The 19,948-nt window shown below is 36.8% G+C and overlaps 3 protein-coding genes across 3 annotated transcripts; all 3 read right to left on the bottom strand.

Moving 5' to 3' along the window:
* Positions 1-1,228: 1,228 nt before the first annotated feature.
* On the bottom strand, positions 1,229-6,492 carry LOC108236771 (taste receptor type 1 member 1-like). Its single transcript, XM_017417658.2, is given in 7 exon segments — positions 1,229-2,413; positions 2,582-2,702; positions 3,375-3,581; positions 4,167-4,889; positions 5,288-5,585; positions 6,186-6,465; positions 6,468-6,492. Coding segments are annotated over 7 exon segments (2,583 nt in total). The 3' UTR covers positions 1,229-1,484.
* A 2,234-nt stretch (positions 6,493-8,726) lies between these two features.
* On the bottom strand, positions 8,727-13,971 carry LOC108236769 (taste receptor type 1 member 1-like). Its single transcript, XM_017417655.2, has 6 exons — positions 13,102-13,971; positions 12,530-12,827; positions 11,664-12,389; positions 10,705-10,911; positions 10,335-10,455; positions 8,727-9,655 (listed from the first exon to the last, which is right to left on the bottom strand). Exons 1-6 carry the CDS (start codon positions 13,281-13,283, stop codon positions 8,727-8,729), a joined length of 2,463 nt encoding a protein of 820 aa, XP_017273144.1. The 5' UTR covers positions 13,284-13,971.
* On the bottom strand, positions 13,965-18,705 carry LOC108236748 (taste receptor type 1 member 2-like). The gene is made up of 6 exons (XM_017417631.3): positions 18,524-18,705; positions 17,884-18,190; positions 17,073-17,789; positions 16,606-16,812; positions 16,207-16,327; positions 13,965-16,079 (listed from the first exon to the last, which is right to left on the bottom strand). Exons 1-6 carry the CDS (start codon positions 18,703-18,705, stop codon positions 15,151-15,153), a joined length of 2,463 nt encoding a protein of 820 aa, XP_017273120.1. The 3' UTR covers positions 13,965-15,150.
* Between the last annotated feature and the right edge of the window lie 1,243 nt (positions 18,706-19,948).

Below are 19,948 nucleotides of genomic sequence, written 5' to 3'. Positions count from 1 at the left end.
TACCAATAAATCCCCCCATCTCTCAGGTGTTACAGTGGCCTACATGACATCGTGTGTGGCGGAAGCAGCTGAAATTGGTATGAAATTGTCAATTTGTTGGTGTCAGCGTTCCGCTCCCACACAGCGCCATATGCCACGCTAAGTGGCACTTTATTTTTACCAATTCGTTCCTAGTTTCACGGTCCATCCTCCTGTTTTTTTCCTTGCCTGGAAGCTGAAAAGCCACAACAAAATGGCAATTTACCCAGCAGACCCCCTGAGGCAGGACTCTTTCCGTTTGGCACGGTGGGGGCGCAGCAGAGCCCCCTGCGCGCCACGGCGTGAAGCCTTCAGATGGAGATAAAAACCTCAGCCTGGTTTTTACATCCCTACACTGAGTATACATATCATTTAAAGACTAGTAGAATACGTCAAATGTGATAAATGAAAACTTTAAGGAAATAAAATCACTGTAAAGGCAGTATTTCTTTGTCTCTGCAAACCTCTAAACCCAGCAGAGGAACCTTAAGTTCAGACATCCCTTTTCCAGGGATGTCTACAGTTTTATGACTATGTGTATCTTTGTATTAGGCAGCTCAAACTAAATATTTAACCATAAAGATACGTTTTTAAGGAGCACACACATTTTGAAAGAGTTCAGGAGCAGACTGTATCATCCCTTCACACTTCAGTGACAAAAGTTTTTTTGTTTTCTTTTGTTTTTTAAAACATAAAGTAACTATACTGTTGATTTTATTATGTAGCCTCAAACCCTGTATCACCAAAACACTCTATCCTTCATACAGAAGGTTTTCAGTTGTTGTTGTCAGAGCTAATGTCACTTTGTGTTTATTATTATTTTTAAAGCGGCTATGCAGGGTATAATAAACAGGTGGAGTGGAAAATATTCTTTATTGTCAGACTTTGATTGTTACTGTGGCGCCATCGTGTGGTAATATTAATCTTTGCAGCTGTATGATAAAAAAACAAACCCACAAAATATTGAAGGTCTAGCATTCATTGAAGTAATGCATATCGCCCGCCGTCTTTCATGCCAGAGTTTTGCCAGAGTTTTTCTTAAACTGGCTTGAGACCAGACTTGTGTACATCAACCCATTGATTGGTTTTTGAAAGTTTCATTAAAGTCTGTTCAGGGATTCAAGAGGTATTTTGTTAACAGTACAGACAAAAGAACACACAGTTTATTTCAAGCGTTTTAATTTTCAGTTAATAATTATTGTTGTTATAGAACAGGTTTACATGAAAGATACCAAAACAAGTAATCAGTTATTTTGTTGGACTTCCCTTTATGTCTAGGCTTCACAAAACAATCTCAACTTGTTTAATTGATAAACTCTGATGCTAGACCTTAGTGTCACTTTCACTACAGACATCTAAAAGCAAGATCTTGTGAAAAATTACATAAATTTACAGCTATTTATTTATAGTGTTGCTTTAAGTGTGCATGAAGTCCATGAATAAGTGACTTCCTTAAGGTAAGGCAGCTACTGGCTAAAGGTTTTGGTATAGTTCTGAATGAGACCTTGAAAGTACTGCTGTGTGTTTTTCTGGGGTTGAAATAGGATGATGTAACATTTTGGCATAAAATACCAAAATAGATACGAGTACAAGCTGGAGAGAATTGCCAGAGCATTAAAGGTTTGGATTAACTTTCCATGATAAAGCAAGTACACAGTGGAGAAAATGATCCAGGTGAGGACCAGAATTAGCAAACAGAAAGTGATCGCTTTGGCCTCATTGTAATTTTTTGGCAGGTCTTTGCCCATGTAGGAGAAAATAAAGCAAAGACAACCCAATAATATAAGTACAGTGAAAGTACAAGCTGTTGCTTTAAGATTCAAATAACAGAAAAGTACGGTTTGTTCTGGGTACCATGATGTTTCGTTGTAGGGTCTGGGAGGATCATAACAAAAGCTAATAATAAGAACAATGGCCTGAATAGCAAATGCTCCAGTGATGAGCAGCCATTGTCCATGATATTGTGTCCACCAGCTTTGGAGTTTGGGGAATTTGGCAGCTATTTTGAAAATGCAAACAATCTGAAAAGAGCGCACAACAAAACACGCCAGACAAACAGTGTAGAACAAAAAGAATGGGAAGTATCTAAAGATGCAGGAGGCAGCTGTGGGCTCACCAAAGTAAAAGAACACACAGAGACTACACAGACTGAGGCAGGCTAAAATCAGGAAGCACATGGGTCCTCCAGCAGATCTGACAACAGGTGTGTTGTAGTTGATGGCAAAGAGAACAGACACAGCCAGAGTCTGCCCCACTAAAAGGCAGGCCCCGACCATGATCACTAAGGCTCCACTGTCTGTGAATGGGATGAACTCCACCAGCCGCAGACTGCATGATGTGCTTCCTTCTGCAGACCACTCTGTCTCCTTACACTCAATACAGCTGTAGGGATCTTCTGGTAAAAGGGAAACACACTATCAAATTAAAATTCATCTCTGGTTAAAGCTACCTGACACAGTTAAGAAAACCCGGATTGATGACATAAACATGAATAAAAACACTCATAGATTCTTTGAACCTACTGTAAACCTATCACAGCAACCCTGACTCATGATTTTTGTACCTGTAGCATTGATGTAGGTTCCATTTGGGCAGATTTCACAAGTGAAGCAGCACCTGTGGATTTCATTTTGCTTTCTTGCAAATCCCTCAGAACATTCTGGGGAACATAATGAAGTTGGCACCTGCATAGTCAGCAACAAAAAAAACCATCAGTAAGCAAAAACAGTAGCAAAAATTCTGATTTTTATAACATTCAAGATGTTTAAATGCTTTTGTTAGACATGCTAACATAAAGTTTCCAAGTTTAGATTTTACAGAACCTCAATGTGTCTTTCCATTGTTAGCATGGTATGTTTACTATTATTTCAAATTGCTCTGCCTTTTTGTTTTCTTAGATTTTTTTTTTTACATTTAGAAATTTAGATTTTTTTTGTCTACCTTTGTCACCTTTAATCTGCAGCTGGATCCTCCAACAACCATTTTTATTACCTCTGTCTCCAGAGAGAACATGATTTCCCTTTCCTGATTTTAACCTAATTTATTGTAATTAGTGGAGTTTGGTTATTGAAATTTGAAATTTCCCCCAGAAATGCACCTGAGATCTCAGTTTAGGGCTGCATATTTGTGTGTCCTGGCTCTGTGATACCTCTGATTTTTAAGGGTTCATAGTTGCATGCTTCAATAACGAGTGGAAAATATGTAACAATGGTACATTTTTACACCAGTTCAGTGACATGGAGTCTTGGGGTAAAAGAAAAGCAAAACAAACCATTTTTATAACTATAAACTTGATTAAAAAGAACTTAGTATATTTTATTACAGCAATAAGGAAATAAAAACAAACAAACACTTACCTCTCCATTTTTGTACCAGAGAATACTTGAGGTGTTGATGTAGAAATTGACTGTTGGGTAAAATTTAAAAAAGCCAACCTGCTGTGCATCACCACTGTCGTTCCAGAAAATGACAGAGTACGATCCGAACTTGAGGTCACCATTTTTATCAAATTGAATAGTTCGGTTTAACAATGTAAAGTTGGTCTTCTGTAGCTCTGCTAGAATCTGATATGGACACATAAAATTTACAAAAATATTACCACAAGTGTTGTCAGAATAAGATCATTTTAAATGTTTTCAAATGTTTTCCCATTCTCAAAAAAAGTTTACTAAATAGACTTTGAATTGTTTGAAAATGGTTTTTATAACTTTTTGCTGTATGTAGAGCAGCCATTTTTGAATTTAAGATCATAGATGATGTATTTTCTCCTGGGCATCATACTAACAAACACTGTGTGAGGGAAACTCACTTAATTTTTGTTTTTACAGATATGAACACACTTGCTGACAAACATTTCATCAAAGGTGTTGGACTGACAGCATCTCTCACAAACTCAGTAAGAGTGCATTTTGTTTAAGTTTACTGATTCAGCATAGCTCATGTTCTTCATCTGAGGTTATTTTTAAGCAATTTTAGAGCCTTATGAAAATCAGGTGATTGGTTTTGTTAGCAATATAAAATCCTAGAAGTGAAAGAGAATGTGCTTAAAACAGACTAAGAGGTTGGCCTTCAAAAAACAAATGGCATCACTGACATAACATGGATAGATTAAAAAAAACAAAAACAAAACCTCTAACCTGCATACTTACTTTGTTAGGGTACACTGTAATATTCTTACATCTGGTTGCTCCACATTGTAAGGTATTGTGCAAGGCATGAGCAATGGCATATACAGCAGAGTAAACAGGAAAAGAGAATGATGGATCAGCCTCAACGACGTCCTCTGTGCTCCATTCATTACATTTGCAAACTTGATTACAAAACATCTGCTGTTCACCCTCTTCACACTCAACTTGTCTTATGGAAGAATAAATGAAATCACTGAAATTGGGTATGGTTACGACTGGCTGAGCCACCCCGAGCACAGTTCCAATATTGTTGATCCCCTTCATCTTTGGGAGGCGTTTGTTCAAAGACCATGCGTCATTTGCTATCCACACTTTGTTGGTGATATTCAGCTGAATAGCTGACTCAATAATAGGTTCAGCAGCCATCTCAGCAGCAAAAACTATAATGACATGTATTCTCTGCCTTTCTATGTCTTTGAACATCTGAGAATAATTTGTGTCTACAGCGAGCTCTCTGGTGTAAGCCAGGCATATCTCAGTGTTCCTGATTCTTTCTATGAACAGTTCCAGGCCATCGATGCCATAGTCGTTATCGCTGTAAAGGAAGGCAACCCAGCGCCAGTTGAAGTGTTTTACAATGGTAAAAATCACTTCAATGACGTCATTGTTGGGATGTACTGTTCGCAAGAAAGATGGAAATTTAGCTTTTTTGGAAAACGCTGAAGTTGAAGAGCCATAGTTGACCTGTTAAAGAAGAGTAACAGAGAAGTTCATTTTAATCAGCGACAATGAAAATAACAGGTAAAAAAAGGATATCACTTTTTAATTAGCCATAAGATAATGACCATTTGGAGAATGTCGAGCAAATTCCTCTTTTGTCAGCAAAACAGGACTGACCAATAATGGAACAAACAAAGAGCCTCAGAGTGATCAAGGGTGTTTTGTAACAGGACATTTGCAATAGATTGTTTGAGCCTTTGGTTTGTGGGATGTGGTCTCTTTGAATTGAGATCCCATAAGACTAGTTGGTATCTAACCATAGGTTTACCAAAAAAGAGCATTGCATTGTGTTGAGATAAACAGTGTAGGTGAATGGCATATAAGACTCTTTATTTTACTGTATATGATCCAATAAAACTTACCATGGGAATGAGATCTGCCATGAAAAACGGGGCTACAGTCAGAGCCTGAGTGCTTGTGAAAGGACCGACCACTGAGATCATTTTGGACAGGTACTTGTATGGTTCAGCCCAAGGATGGATCAAGCCGCTGACTGAGAGGAGTTTGAAAACACCTGGGAAGCTAAGTGTGTCTGAGCAGTGGTCAAACATCTCATAGCCAAGAGATACATTAGGAAGCAGACTGGTGGAGTTATTGATTTCCTCTATGGCAAATCTCATCAACTGAAACCTCCGATAATTTGAGATGCTGAAGGGTTGACTGAGGGCAAAAAGACATGACAGCAGAAAGAGATCAAAAAAACTCTGCAACTTCCAGAACTACAGGTTTATTGCAGTGCTTTACCTGTTAAAACCAAATCAACAATTTACAGATATGGATGTTGCAAAAGAAAATTATTATAAAGCAAGTGTTCAAGTAAACCCTTGCATCTGCTCAAATAGCCAAAGATCTTTCCATCAACTAAACACAACTACAATGATCAGCCATAACATTATGACCACCCACACATATTGAATAAGACCCTGTTTTGCTATATCAAAACAACTTTGACCAGTCAGAACGTTTGAAAATGTTTGCTGAAGCTGCTTTATGGGGGTTTGGGCAGTGTAAAGAAGGATTGTTCTGTCCAGATGTTAGAGTTGGTGGACAGTTCAAATTAAAGTCTATGTCAATAACACAAAGGTGAAGAAGGTGAGCTTGGTTTCTCACTTTAACTGTCAGCTTTCAGAATGTTATGTCTAATGCATATTTGTTCAACATAAAGGAATCACATTTATGCTGAGCAAATATTTTCTTTTCTTAATTAGTTTTTTCTTTAGGCATGAAACCTTTTCATCACTGATTCATCATAAAACTCACCTGGAGCAGTCAAGGGCTTCTGGTCTGTCATGCTGAACTTGTCCAGTGACGTAATGAATGTCAAAAAGTCCACCGATCAAATAATCCCCATCCAGGTTAAACTCTGAGGTTGGAGCAGTATATCGTGTTGAAGCTTGTAGAAAACTTTCCAGCAGAACAAGAGAAGCAAGAAACAGTTTCATTGTTGCGAGTCTCCTCGTCTGATGTGGATTCTGCTGGGACTTAACTCTGTTTATATGAAGTTGTGACAAAGTGCTGACGATTTAGATCCTGTCGTCATTTCCACACACGAGAGACAGCATGACATTTGATAAATACATACCTATAATGGTTGGATTAGTTTTCACAAATCAGTATGCAAAAGAATCGTTAGTGCTCCTGCACAAAGTTCAGCAAGCACACCACAAACAAACAAGTTTATTGCTTCTGTCAGAAATAACTCACGTAAACAACATCAAACACTGTCAAGATTCTTTCTTTGGTCAACTCAGCAGAATTTTGAAATCCTGACTTAATTTCAATAAAAAGTAAAGTTCATCCCTATGAGTTTCACTGAAACGTGATTTCACTTTGTCCTTTCAAAGTTACAGTGTGTAGGATATACTGACATCTTGTGACATTTGTTGGACATTGCAGCTAACTGAATTAATTTTTGCTTTACTGTCACCTTAAAGTTGAGTGGCTGCAAAAATGTCAGTAATTCAAACAAGAAGCTCCAGACTCAGTGTTTGATTTGTGTCCTCTGGATTACTGTGATAATGCAGAGGATGATGAAAATATACAATGTCAATAATTCTTGTAGTTACACAACACCAAATGAATTAAAGCACAATTATGGCTATTCATTTAAATCTTGGGGCTTTCAGTTCATATTATGTGCTTCATTTTGTATATTAAAAAAAAACATATTTCCTGATCATTTCTGCCATTGTTTTGACATGTAGTAGTCTAAATTATTTTCAGAACTTGAAAGCAATTTAGACAGTATTTATATTTCCAATAACTCTCCTCCCAAATACAGATTTTTGATAACAATTTTCTTAATGCACTGTAAAAAAAAAACAACTACATAGATCCTGTTATATAGATTATTTCATAATAAATAAAAAAATGGATTTCATAGCAATGCATTATTTCACTCAGTCCCATTTCTTCTTAATTCTTAAAATGGAAAATTAAAACTTACTGCTACTTTAATACAATAATGTTTGTTGTTTTGTGTTTTTAAAGTGGTTTGTCACATTAATTCTAGATGTATTTTTAAAACACCAAACAGAATGGAGTCTCTATCAAACACATGCAAATTAATTCAAACTGGGGTCACTGGTTTTGGGTAAAATCCATCTCCTCTTACAAACGATTCGTGCACAGTTTGCCACAAGACCACACAGGTTATATATGTACAAGGAAAATTTGCAAAAATGCCAAGATAAAGTGATAAATGTTTAGGGCTGTCACCGGTATTTGAATTCAGGTAGCCACCTGTTGGTAGAGCGGAACTCCTCGCTTTCTGTGGTCGGAAGGAGAAGGCTTCCATCAAATAAGATGAAAAACTCAAAAAAAGGTGAACTAGATCAAGGTTTTAACTACGACAAGTTCTAAAATATAGACAGTTTTTATAGTAAAGCTGTTTTTAATTAAAACATGTTAAGTATCAGGATTTAAGACAAACAAATTTCTGTTCTTGCAGGTTTAAATACAACCTCAGAGGTTCTACGACACAACATGATACACTGTCATTACAAGTCCAAATCATAACTCATGTACTAGACAGAACTAACAGAATTATTAAGAAGTAATTACTGTGATATGTCTTAACTTTAATTCCTAAAGTGACCTTTTAAGAATGACCTTTAAGAAACTTTGTTTTTCTTATCATCCGAACATTATTGTGCTTCACTGCTTCTCATAATATTAGCTATAAATAACAAAAATGTGACATAAAACAACAGAAAACCTGAAACTACATGTACTAAGGAAGTGCCTGAGTCAACTAAAAGCTGATGAGTGAGGGAAGCAGAAAAGCTTACTTGTAGAAAGTTTACTCTTTGTCATTGCAGTTTTACAGCCCTACTTCTTGTAGTGTTACTGACATTTAAGTTTGAACCATTAAAAGACATAACAGGGAGTCATGCAGTCAGATCAGTGGTAAAGTAAAACAAAAAAGCAGAAAAAAGGTTTCATTTTTACTAAGAGAATTTAGCATTACAAAATCTGAAACATGCACATGCATTTATGTATAAGAACCAACCCCGAAAGATCAGACTCCAAAATAAATTTTAATTTGGTCATAAGATGACAGACAGGCAGTTAGCATATCTACTGTAAGAAACCCTGAATATGAGTGGCACATCTCAGACTGTCATCATGTGAAGGGATAACATGTCAGAAGACATTGAATTAGTTTTGCATTTCCCTCCATAATATCCATTACTGACCAAATATAAAAGTACTCTAAAAGATAGAAATCGACTAAATTGATAAATGACCATGGTTGCGCTGAAAACAGTACCTAAAGAACATCACATTTGCTGGAGGAGGCTATTGGCTCATTGTTTTAGTGTAATTTTGAATGAGACCTTGAAAGTACTGCTGTGTGTTCTTTTGGGGTTGAAATGCGATGATGTAACATTTCGGGAGGAAATACCACAACAGGAACGAGTAGAGACTCGAGAGAACCGCCAGAGCATTAAACGTTTGGATGTATTTTCCACGGTAAAGCAAATAAACCGTGGAAAACATAATCCAGGTAAGGATCAGCAGCAGGAGGCAGAAAGTGATCACTTTAGCCTCATTGTAATTTTTTGGCAGGTCCTTTGCCATATAAGAAAAAATAAAACAAAGGCAGCACAACAGCACAAGCAAGACAAGAGAACAAAATGTTGTTTCAATATTCAAGTCACAACTAAGTACAATTTGTTCTGGGTACCATGATGTTTCGTTGTAGGGTCTGGGAGGATAACAGGACAAACTAATAATAAGTAATAGGGCCTGAGTAGCAAATGCTCCAGTGATGAGCAGCCATTGTCCATGATATTGTGTCCACCAGCTTTGGAGTTTGGGGAATTTGGCAGCTATTTTGAAAATGCAAACAATCTGAAAAGAGCGCACCACAAAACACGCCAGACAAACAGTGTAGAACAAAATAAAAGGGATGTACTGTAGAATACAGGAAACAGTTGTGGGCTTTCCAAAATAAAAGAACACACTAGGAGTACACAAACCGAGACAGACTAAAATTAGGAAGCACATCGGTCCTCCAGCGGATCTGACAACAGGTGTGTTGTAGTTGACAGCAAAGAGAACACACACAGCCAGAGTCTGGGCAATGAAGAGCCCGGCCCCGACCATGATCACTAAGGCTCCAGTGTCTGTGAATGGGATGAACTCCACCAGCCGCAGACTGCATGATGTGCTTCCTCTCCCAGACCACTCTGTCTCCTTACAGGCAGTGCACTTAAAGGGATCCTCTGTTTTACAATGTAGATAGACAGTAGAGTTAGCTTTAAAGAAAAACAATCAAAAACAATCTAACTAACGGAGCTTCAACTTTTAGCAACTTCAGCAGTCATGAGCTGAAAATGAATTCAGCTGTTCTGATCTTTCCTTTTGTATTTTACTTAGTATATTTTAGCCTTGTCTTCTTGACAATTGCTGTGCACATTGCATTTACTGCAGTGCTAGAACTGGCCATAGCAAAGCACAAACAGGCCAGTGTAATCTGTTTAATCAGTGGGGTGTATGTAGGGCCAGGTTAACATATTTATAATGTACTTCCTCATTCATTTAATGAAGAAAAAGATGTAGCGTTGTATACACTAAAGCCATTTTAAGTACACTGAAGTCTTTGTGTTAAAATAGAATTATATGTGGCTGTTATATTAACTGAAATAAAAAAAAAACACATCTTTAATAGTATTTTTACTCTGAAGAAGATAGAAACTATGCACAAACAATAAAACAGACTGAAAGTAAACTGAATAAACATGCTGGACAAAACTTGTGTTTTTAGGCCAAAACCATCATTGCATAATCACAGTTCATTGATTTATTTATTATTTTAATAATGAAGGTGAAAATAAAAGATGTACAATTCTAAGTTTGTATGGGAGCCCCTTAAATACTTTTCCCTAATATGTAATTATTTACCTGTGTTATTGACATATGTTTCAGCTGGACAGATTTCACAATTGAAGCAGCATTTGTGGATTCCGATTTGTTTTCTCGCATATCCTTCTGGGCATTCTGGGGAACACAATGCAGTCGGCACCTGTAAGAGACAAAAGAAGCAGCAAAAATACTGTGGAAACTGAACGCATCCAGGGCAGGGATGGGGAACCACATCAGACATCATAAACAGAAATTATTAGCACGCTAGACATTTTAAAGTTTAAGTTTAATGCACAATATTGCATTTAAGAGAGAAAACTGAACCTGATAGATAATCAGTACGCAAACTAAAAATTGCAGTCCGAGTCAGATCACATCTCTGAACTTTTTACCTGGAAAAACTACTTACTTCTCCATTTGTGTGCCACTGAATTTTGGAGTTGTTGATGTAGAAGTAGTCAGTTGGATAAAAATGATGAAAGCCGACCTCCTGTGCTTTACCACTCTGGTTCCAAAAGACTATAGAAAATGATCCAAAGCTGGGGTCTCCATTCTCATCAAACTGGACACTCTGATTTAACAGGGTAAAGTTGGACTTCCTGAGCTCCTTTAGAACCTTATGTGGATATAGAAAAAGAGCCATTGTCAGCACAATTAAGTCATTTTTTAGTGTCTTGAAATCTTATGATGAAAAGGTAATCAGTTGTAGATGAACATAAACTGATTACTTTCTGAAAGCTTAATTAAAACTTGCCCAGTGGTTCATGAGATATTTCAGAAATCTGGGTTAACTCAACAACAGTAAATGCTAACATTTTAAGCAAAAGTCTTGTGTAATAAGAAGCACTATGAGTTGTGAAAGACTCTCAGCTACTACCACACCAAACTTTAGCACCATATCTGTACAATTAACTTAGTTATAGCCATTTTTTACGTGCTAGTATTTTATGTTATTATCAATAATCATACATTTTTAAGGTCATTTGGCTGTAGCAGCCATCTTGATTCAAGTTGAATCCAAAAGTTAATTATTTGGTAGTGTACATGTAATGGCTTCTTTCTGAAAGTGTCATTAAATTTTATAAAATAAAATCAATATTTTGGTAATAGACAGACACATGAACACTTGCACACACACACAGTTACACACAGACATCAGCAAAAACATTATCATCTATCTTTGGCAGCAGGCAATAAATATGCAAAACATTTCTACATTGTTCTCCAAATAAAAAAACAGATTATGACACATATTTTCAAACAATGCAAGGTTTTATGTCCAAGTATTTAGTGTTTCCTGCTTAAAGAAAAACTCATTGTTAATCAGATTTGAACCACATTCGAAATAGAATGATTGTTCATACTTACAATATATGGGAGCACTTTATTGTTGTCATCACATCTGCCAGCATCACACTTTAAGGAGTTGTGTAAGGCCTGAGCGACGGCATATACAGCAGAATAAACTGCAAAAGAGAACGATGGATCTGCAGCAACAATATCCTCAACAAGCAGATCACTGCAGTTGCAAACCTGATTACAAAAGGTCTGTTGGGCTGCATCTGCACAAGGCATTTGACTTTTAGTAGAAGAGATAAAGTCATCGAAACCTGGAATTGTTATTACAGGCTGAGCCACTCCGAGCACAGTACCAATAGTTTTGATGCCATTCATTTTTGGAAGGCGTTTGTTTAAAGACCACCCATCATCTGCTATCCACACTTTGTTGGTGATATTCAGTTGAATTGCTGCCTCAATGACAGCTTCTGCGTAAGTTTTTGGAGCAAAAACAACAATGACGTTTACATTCTGTGCCTCTATCTGCTTGAACATTTGGTAGTGATCAGTATTTTCACTGAGGCCCTTGTTGTAAGCCAGACAGATCTCAGTGATTTTAATCCTCCTCCTGAACACTTCCAGGCCGTCGATGCCAAAATCATCATCGCTGTTAAGGAAAGCAACCCAACGCCAGCTGAAGTGTTCAATAATGTTAACAATCACATTCAGGGTGTTTTCGTTGGGATGCACTGTTCGTAAGAAAGAGGGGTATTTAGATTTTTGAGAAAAGATAGAGCCAGAAGATCCATAGCTGACCTGTCAGAAACACGACACAGAAGTAAATCATTTAGTCCTGAACAAAACAATAAAAATACATACAACTGCTTTTTAACTGCAAACCGATAAATCATACTCTTTAGTAAATGACTCGGAAAACACAACACTGGCAAATTTACCAAAGGAATAAGATCCACCATGAAAAACGGGGAGATAGTTAGGGCTTGGGTGCTTGTGAAAGGACCGACCACTGCGATCACTTTGGACAGGTTCTCATTTGGTTCAGCCCAGGGATGGATCAAGTTGTTCGTGGATATGAGTTTTAAAGCACCTGCGAAACTGAGTGTGTCTGAGCAGTGATCAAACATCTCGTAGCCGAGAGTTACATTTGGCAGCAGACTGGTGGAGTTATTGATTTCCTCCACAGTGAATCTCATCAACTGAAACCGACGATAATTTGGAAGAAGAAAAGTCTTGCTACAGAAAAAACAAAGCACAGCAGAAACGCATCATCAAGCTTTGAATACTGTCTGCAGAAAGCTAAAATTCTGTTTTTCCTGAAGCCTCCAAGTAATGCAATATTTATAAAATAGTTAGACCTAATATCATGCACAGCAACTTTTGAGTAAAATTGAATGACTGGAATTTTTGTGGAGTTTGAAAATACACATTTTTTTCACATAGCACTGCAAAAAACAAAACAAAAAAACATAATACAGTAAACTATACTGACATCTTTTATAAAACTCACCTGGAGCAGTCAATGGCTTTTGGTTTGTCCTGATAAAAAGGCACAGTGACATGGTGAATATCAAAAAGTCCACCTAATAAATAATCTCCGTCCAGGTGAAACTCTGAGGCTTGGACAGGGCATTTACAAACGGCATGGAGGAAAGATCCCACCACCCACACCGCAGCCAGAAAAGGTTTCATTTCTATCGTCAATGATTTTCCAGTCTGATGTGAACTCTAAAGGGAATTGACTCAACTTTTTCTAAGTTGGGAGACACTAGTGATAGTTAAGCCTAATCATTTCCATGCTGGTGGTAATAAAATGCATACTGAGAAATGGTTGGAGGAAAATCCACAAATTAGCATGCAAAAGCGTCGAAACTGCTGCTGTCTTGTCTCTGTGGTTTAACAGAGTTTAACAGTCATCGTGATGTTTGATGCCGCTGCTATAAATCAAATCTCACTCTTTAAAACAGTGTGGACTCTTTTTCTTTTAGACAAAAAACAAGAAGAATGTAATCTCACATTTTATTTTAAGTATTCTTTCTGGAAAATATTTGACACTATTTTCTAAAGGCTTACTGTGTGGTTTGAATGCACAAATCTAACTAAAAACAGCTAAAATAAAATCTCCAGAATGCATTAGTATAATTAAAGCTTCATGCAACTGTTTTATTTATTTTCCCAAGTTATAAAATTATAATAAAATATAAAACCTTTTATAAAAGCACAAATAGAAACACAGCTGATAAACTGATAAACCGTTATATTTCAGCTAAACCTAAATAATTCTATTAAGTGATTTTATGAAGTGGGTTTGGTGCTTTGCAGTTGTCTTTTTAGTTGTTTATGGGGTAAAAACGATCTTATGTTTCATTTCCTAGGTTTGATTCTGATCCTACTTTTCTCTTTTTTAAAATCTGCCCATCCATCTAAATTTCACACTGAAAGTCAAACTAACTGCAGTTCGACAGGAAAAAAATTAGAAACATAGTAAATCTTCCCTTTAGGTGCAACACTTAATTACAAGTCTTAATGTAAAGCATAAACCTGTGACATCAGAGGTAAACAAAATTTAAGCAATCTCTCATGAATTTGAATGTATTTGTAGAGCTAATCAGATCTAAATCAAAGTAAGATGTTAAAGGAGATTGCAAAAGGACAAAGTAGTAAACTATATATTACTTGTCCTATAATAATCCAGATTTTTGACATAGTCAAAGGTTTTGACATAGTTTAATTATAGTTAAACTAATAATTTTTTGACAATCAAAAATCTGTCTGAATCAGATTCTTTTTACAAACTTTAACCAAACAATTAGAAGCTCATTGCACAAAGAATGTACAAAAAGCCATCACAGAAAAAAATAAAAAATAAAATAAAAGATTTGAAAAATGTTTGTTACTTGAAAACAGTGTTATTTATTTGAAACTATTACAAGTTAAAAGTCAAAGTAATTAAAAAAAAATGTTTGCCTATATATATTTTTTACAAATCAAGTCATTTTTGAGTTGGTTGTATAAAATTTGGCATTTAGCTCAGTAGTATGTTGTGTAACATCTCATGGTGATTTAGTTAAAAAAATAAAGAAAAAAAACAACAGGCAGCAAACAGTGTGAAAACTACAGAACAAGACAAACACAAACAACTTTAAACTTTATTGAAAAAGCTTCATGAAACAATAAACATTATGTAATTAACAGATATTGTTTTCAGGTTAGACAATATTAATGATGTGTATCATTTAAAATATTGTTTACACATCTTGATTGAGCAAAAACATCACAAGCACACCTTTCTACATTAACCTTATGTACTTTTTTATCTTTATTTGGTTTCAAACTTCAGGATGATTTAATAATTTATGCTACAGCTACAGTAACGTATACTAGTAAAAACTGAAAACAGAGGGATAGAGCTAGATAGAGTCTATGAAATGAGTAAAATGATATACATGAACAAACATTATGTGTTTTACTCAAATCCAAGTGTGAACATGAACAGTCTTACAATGTTGATATGAAATAAGTCAGTTCCTTGTCTTTGGTAACGCACACTAAAAGGCAGCTAATGGCTAAATGTTTTTGTATAGTTTTGAATAAGACCTTGGAAGTACTGCTGTGTGTTTTTGTGAGGTTGAAAAACAATAATGTAACATTTTGGGAGAAAATACCACAAGAGAAAAGAGAAGAGACTTGAGAGTATAGCCAGAGCATTAAATGTGTGGATGTGCTTCCCCTGGTAAAGCAGGTATGCAGTGGCAAAGAACATCCAGGTGAAAATCAGCAGGAGGAGGCAGAAAGTTATCGCTTTGGCCTCATTGTAATTTTTCGGGAGGTCTTTCCCCATGTAGGAGAAAATAAAGCAAAGCATACACAGTATAAAAGGTAAAACCACAAAGACTGAGGTTGCTGCAATGTTAATGTCACACCCCAGAATGATTCTGTCTTGGTAGACGAGTGTGTTCCTGTGCGGGTTGGGAGTTCCATAAATATGACCTGCAATGAGTAGAACTGCCTGAGTGATGAATGACCCAGTGATGAGCAGCCATTGCCCGTGATATTTCATCCACCAGCTGTGAAGCATGGGAAACTTGATAGCCATTTTAAATACACAAACAATCTGAAAGGAGCGCACAACAAAACATGCCAGACAAACAGTGTAGAACAAAAGAAAAGGGAAATACCTTAAAATACAGGAAGCAACTGTGGGCTCACCAAAGTAAAAGAACACACTAATATCAGACAGACTAAGGCAGGCTAAAATCAGGATACACATCGGTCCTCCAGCAGATCTGACAACAGGTGTATTGTAGTTGATGGCAAAGAGAACAGACACAACTAGAGTCTGGCCCCAAAAGACCCAGGCCCCGACCATGATCACGACAGCTTCACTGTCTGTGAATGATATGTATTCCACCAGACGCAATTTGCATGATGTACTTCCTTCTGGAGACCACTCTGTCTCCTTACAGCTGATGCATTTGTAGGGATTCTCTGTTTTATGAAATATAAGAACAGAGCATTATTAAACTTGGTTAAGGTATTAGATGAAATCTTTTGTATTATTGATCTCCCAGCTCCTGGAGGAATTTAATGTTTGCTCTAATGCATATTTATTTACCTGCTGGATTGATATATGTTCCATTTGGACAGATTTTACACTTAAAGCAGCATTTGTGGAGGCCATTTTGTGTCTCTGAATATCCTACAGGACATTCTGATGAACACTGTGAGATGGGCACCTACACAATTAAAAAGAAAGAATATTAAGAAATAAAAATTGCTACCAAGAACACAATGAAAACAAATGTGGACAGGTTTTGTAAATTTCTAACAATTGATCAGATACTAGTAAGCACCACCAGTTTTCCCTAATTGTCATATTAAATACACTAAAATGTTTTTCACAGACATACACACATTCCTGAAGAAATAAAACACAAAATAAAACATCTGCATTCACTGAATACTGTTCTATTTATTTATTTTGATAGAAGGATTTATAAGAAAAACAGCTTACTTGATTGTTTGTGTGCCACTTAATGATGGAGCTGTTGATGAAGAAACTGACAGATGGAAAAAATGTGTAGAGGCCGATCTCCTGTGCATCACCACTTTGGTTCCAGAAAACTATAGAGTAGGACCCAAATCTGGGATTTCCATTCTCGTCAAACTGAATACTAACATTTAAAAGTGTAAAATTGGATTTTAACAGCTCTTCTAGAACCTACAGTGAATATACAAAATGATTCTTTAGTTTTGAAGTCCTAAATGGTCTGGTAAATTCTTCCTTAAAATGAAAATACAATAAGACGCCCATTTGGACAATTGATTACTTAAATAATGCACTGTATAGTACCAAAAACACGTTGCATATGGCCACAAAAGTGTAAGAAAACAGCACATTTCAAATATTAAAGCAAACACTGTAAAAAACACCCTGATTAATCTTCATTTAATTATTTGAAAAACTACTTATAAACTTACCATATATGGGTATGCTTTAATATTGTCATTGCATGTAAAAGCTTCACATTGCAGGATGTTGTGCAAAGCGTGAGCAATGGCAAACACAGCCGAATAAACAGGAAATGAAAAGGTTGGGTCCAAAGAAATAACATCTTCTGGAAGCAGACTGCTGCAGTTGCAGTCCTGATTACAGAACACATCCTGTTCACGAGGCATCTTGCTTTTTGTAGAATAAATGAAATCACTTAAACCAGGTATATGCACCACTGACTGAGACACCCCAAGAACAGTTCCAATATATATGATTCCTTTCGTCTTGAGGAGCTTTTTGTTTAAAGACCAGGTGTCTCCTGCTATCCACACCTTCTTAGTGATATTCAGTTTAATTGCTGACTCAATGAGGGCTTCCCCATTCAGATTGGTAGTGAAAACAACAATGACAGTTATTTTCTGTGCCTCTATTTGTGTGAATAGTTGAGCATAGTCTGTTTTGTCATTGAGACCTTTGGTGTATGCCATGCAGATGTTGGTATCCTTAATCCTCTGCCTAAATAGTTCTAATCCATCATTTCCAAAATCATTGTCACTGTTAAGAAAAGCAACCCAGCGCCAGTTGAAGTGCAGGATGATGGCAACAAGAATATCTATCATTTCTTTGTTGGAAGGCACCGTTCGGAGAAACGATGGAAATTTATTTTTCTCTGAAAAGGCAGAGCTAGCAGCTCCATAGCTAACCTGTTGAGACAATAATACATTGTCAGATGTTATTTTCTAGTCACACAGTGACCATTTTTAGCATAACTAAAGAACAAATATGTGATAAACATACCATAGGAATTAGATCCGGCGTGAATAGTGGGGCTACAGTAAGTGTGTCCGTACTGGTGAAAGGACCAACTACTGCAATCGCTTTGGGACTGTAGGACAGATTGTTGTGTTGTTCTCCCCATGGTGGCACCAAGCCATTTTCTGAGATGAGATTCAAAATTCCTGGAAAACTTTGTGTGTCTGAGCAGAGGTCAAATATTTCATAGCCAAGGGACACATTTGGGAGCAGGCTGGTCGAATTATTTATTTGCTCCACAGAGAATCTCATCAGTTGAAACCTCCGATAACTTGACAGACTGAAGACATGACTGTGAGTGAAGAGCAGCAGAGATATTCCAGCTGAATTAACAAATCTCAAGATCTCTAAATATGAACCAATTTCATTGAACAAGGACCTACGACATGTTACATGTTACAGCTTTGTAAACACAGCTACAAAATATAGCAATTAGATAATTATATGAGGTAAATGTGTTGCATAACTGATTTAACTCAATAAAACTACCTCCACCACCAGCACCAAACAAACAAACAAACAAAAAAACACACCAACAGCAGCAGCAACAACAAAAAAACGCTGTTACACCAACATTTTGTCAATAGTTTTGACTTTTGAACCAGAATTTATTGTAAGAACCTACCTGGAGCAGTCAATGGGTTCTGGTCTTTTGAGATAAGCAGAACCATCGACAACATGAATATCAAATAGTCCCCCTATTAAATAATCACCATCCAGATGAAACTCTGAGGTTGCGACAGAACATTGACTCATGAGATGTAGAAAAAATCCCAGAAGACTTACTAAAGAAACAAAATGCCTCATTCTAACGTTACTATTTTCCATCATGATGTGAACTCCTGAGATTAGCATCTGTGTTTGACAGGCTGTGTATTTCTTAGAATGACAATCCCCTTGAGTTCATTTCCATGCACCTAATGATGCATGGCTTCAGATGTCATATATACATATTTGTAATGGTTGGAGGAGAATTCACAAATGGTTATGCAAACACAATTTAAGCTGCTGTGGTGGCTCCATGTGCACCGGGGTCTCTGGACCCTGTGCTGGTCCTGCAGCGGGAGTGGTGTCGCCATACTGGGTTTGTTGGCTCCTTATCTCTTGGGAGGAGGAGGGGCCATCTGCTTCCTTGCAGATTGCCCTCCTGCACAGAGTACACAGCTGTTCCTTGGACCTATTTGTTAGTGTTCGTCTGCTTGGGTTTCCAGGGTCCCTTGATGCTTATGGCCCCCGCAATACTGGGGCTGAAGTAGTGTTGGGACAACGCATGCTTTCCTCTGCACCTTAGTCACAAAACACTCCTGGTGGAAAAGCTGCACGCAAACAGAAAAAGATAGAAACACTTACAGATAAAACATGTAGAAAAACAAGTTTATTTTTTCACTGACAAAGAATATGTGCAAGGTTTTTATGATTAAAAGCAGTTTATTCTCTTTTGCTGTGGTACAAAAGACATGTAATTATGCATAAACTGAAGTTATGTACGATTAAGAGCCAATTCAAACAATCAACAGTAATAAACATGGCTTTGATGTGCATTACTAAGCACTTGTACACAGTGCACACATTATTAAATGAAATAGATTCATAGGTAAGTATTAAGTCTTGCTTATTGAAATCAGTAGTTTAGTTATGGGTTTTTGTCAAGAGTTTTTCTTAAGGAAGAGCTGTGAAGAACAACAGTGAAGTTGCTGCTGTAAGTTTGCGTGCTGTCACAAGCAAATAAACAAAAGATTTGGTTTGTTTGACCAGGTGTCTATAGTTCATGGTAAAATGCTGCATCCTCTTACAAATGAGTTCTGCATGACTTCATCTTTGGCCACACGTATCTTTGGAAGCATCATTTGCAAATCACTCTGTGGATGGCCATGATAGTTGGTAAGAAAGCTGTAGTCCCAGTTTGAATCTGCCTCATGTGGGTTCCAAGAAAGAGATGGGAAAGGCTATGAAGTGATTAACCAAAAAGACAAAAGGTTATATAGGCTATGGAAGGCAAATAACCTACTCTCAAAATAATTTTTGAATAAAAGTCATTGGTGTGACATAA

Source organism: Kryptolebias marmoratus, linkage group LG8, assembly GCF_001649575.2.
Source record: "Kryptolebias marmoratus isolate JLee-2015 linkage group LG8, ASM164957v2, whole genome shotgun sequence".
NCBI lineage: Eukaryota > Metazoa > Chordata > Actinopteri > Cyprinodontiformes > Rivulidae > Kryptolebias > Kryptolebias marmoratus.
This window is presented reverse-complemented; position numbering and strand designations above follow the sequence as displayed.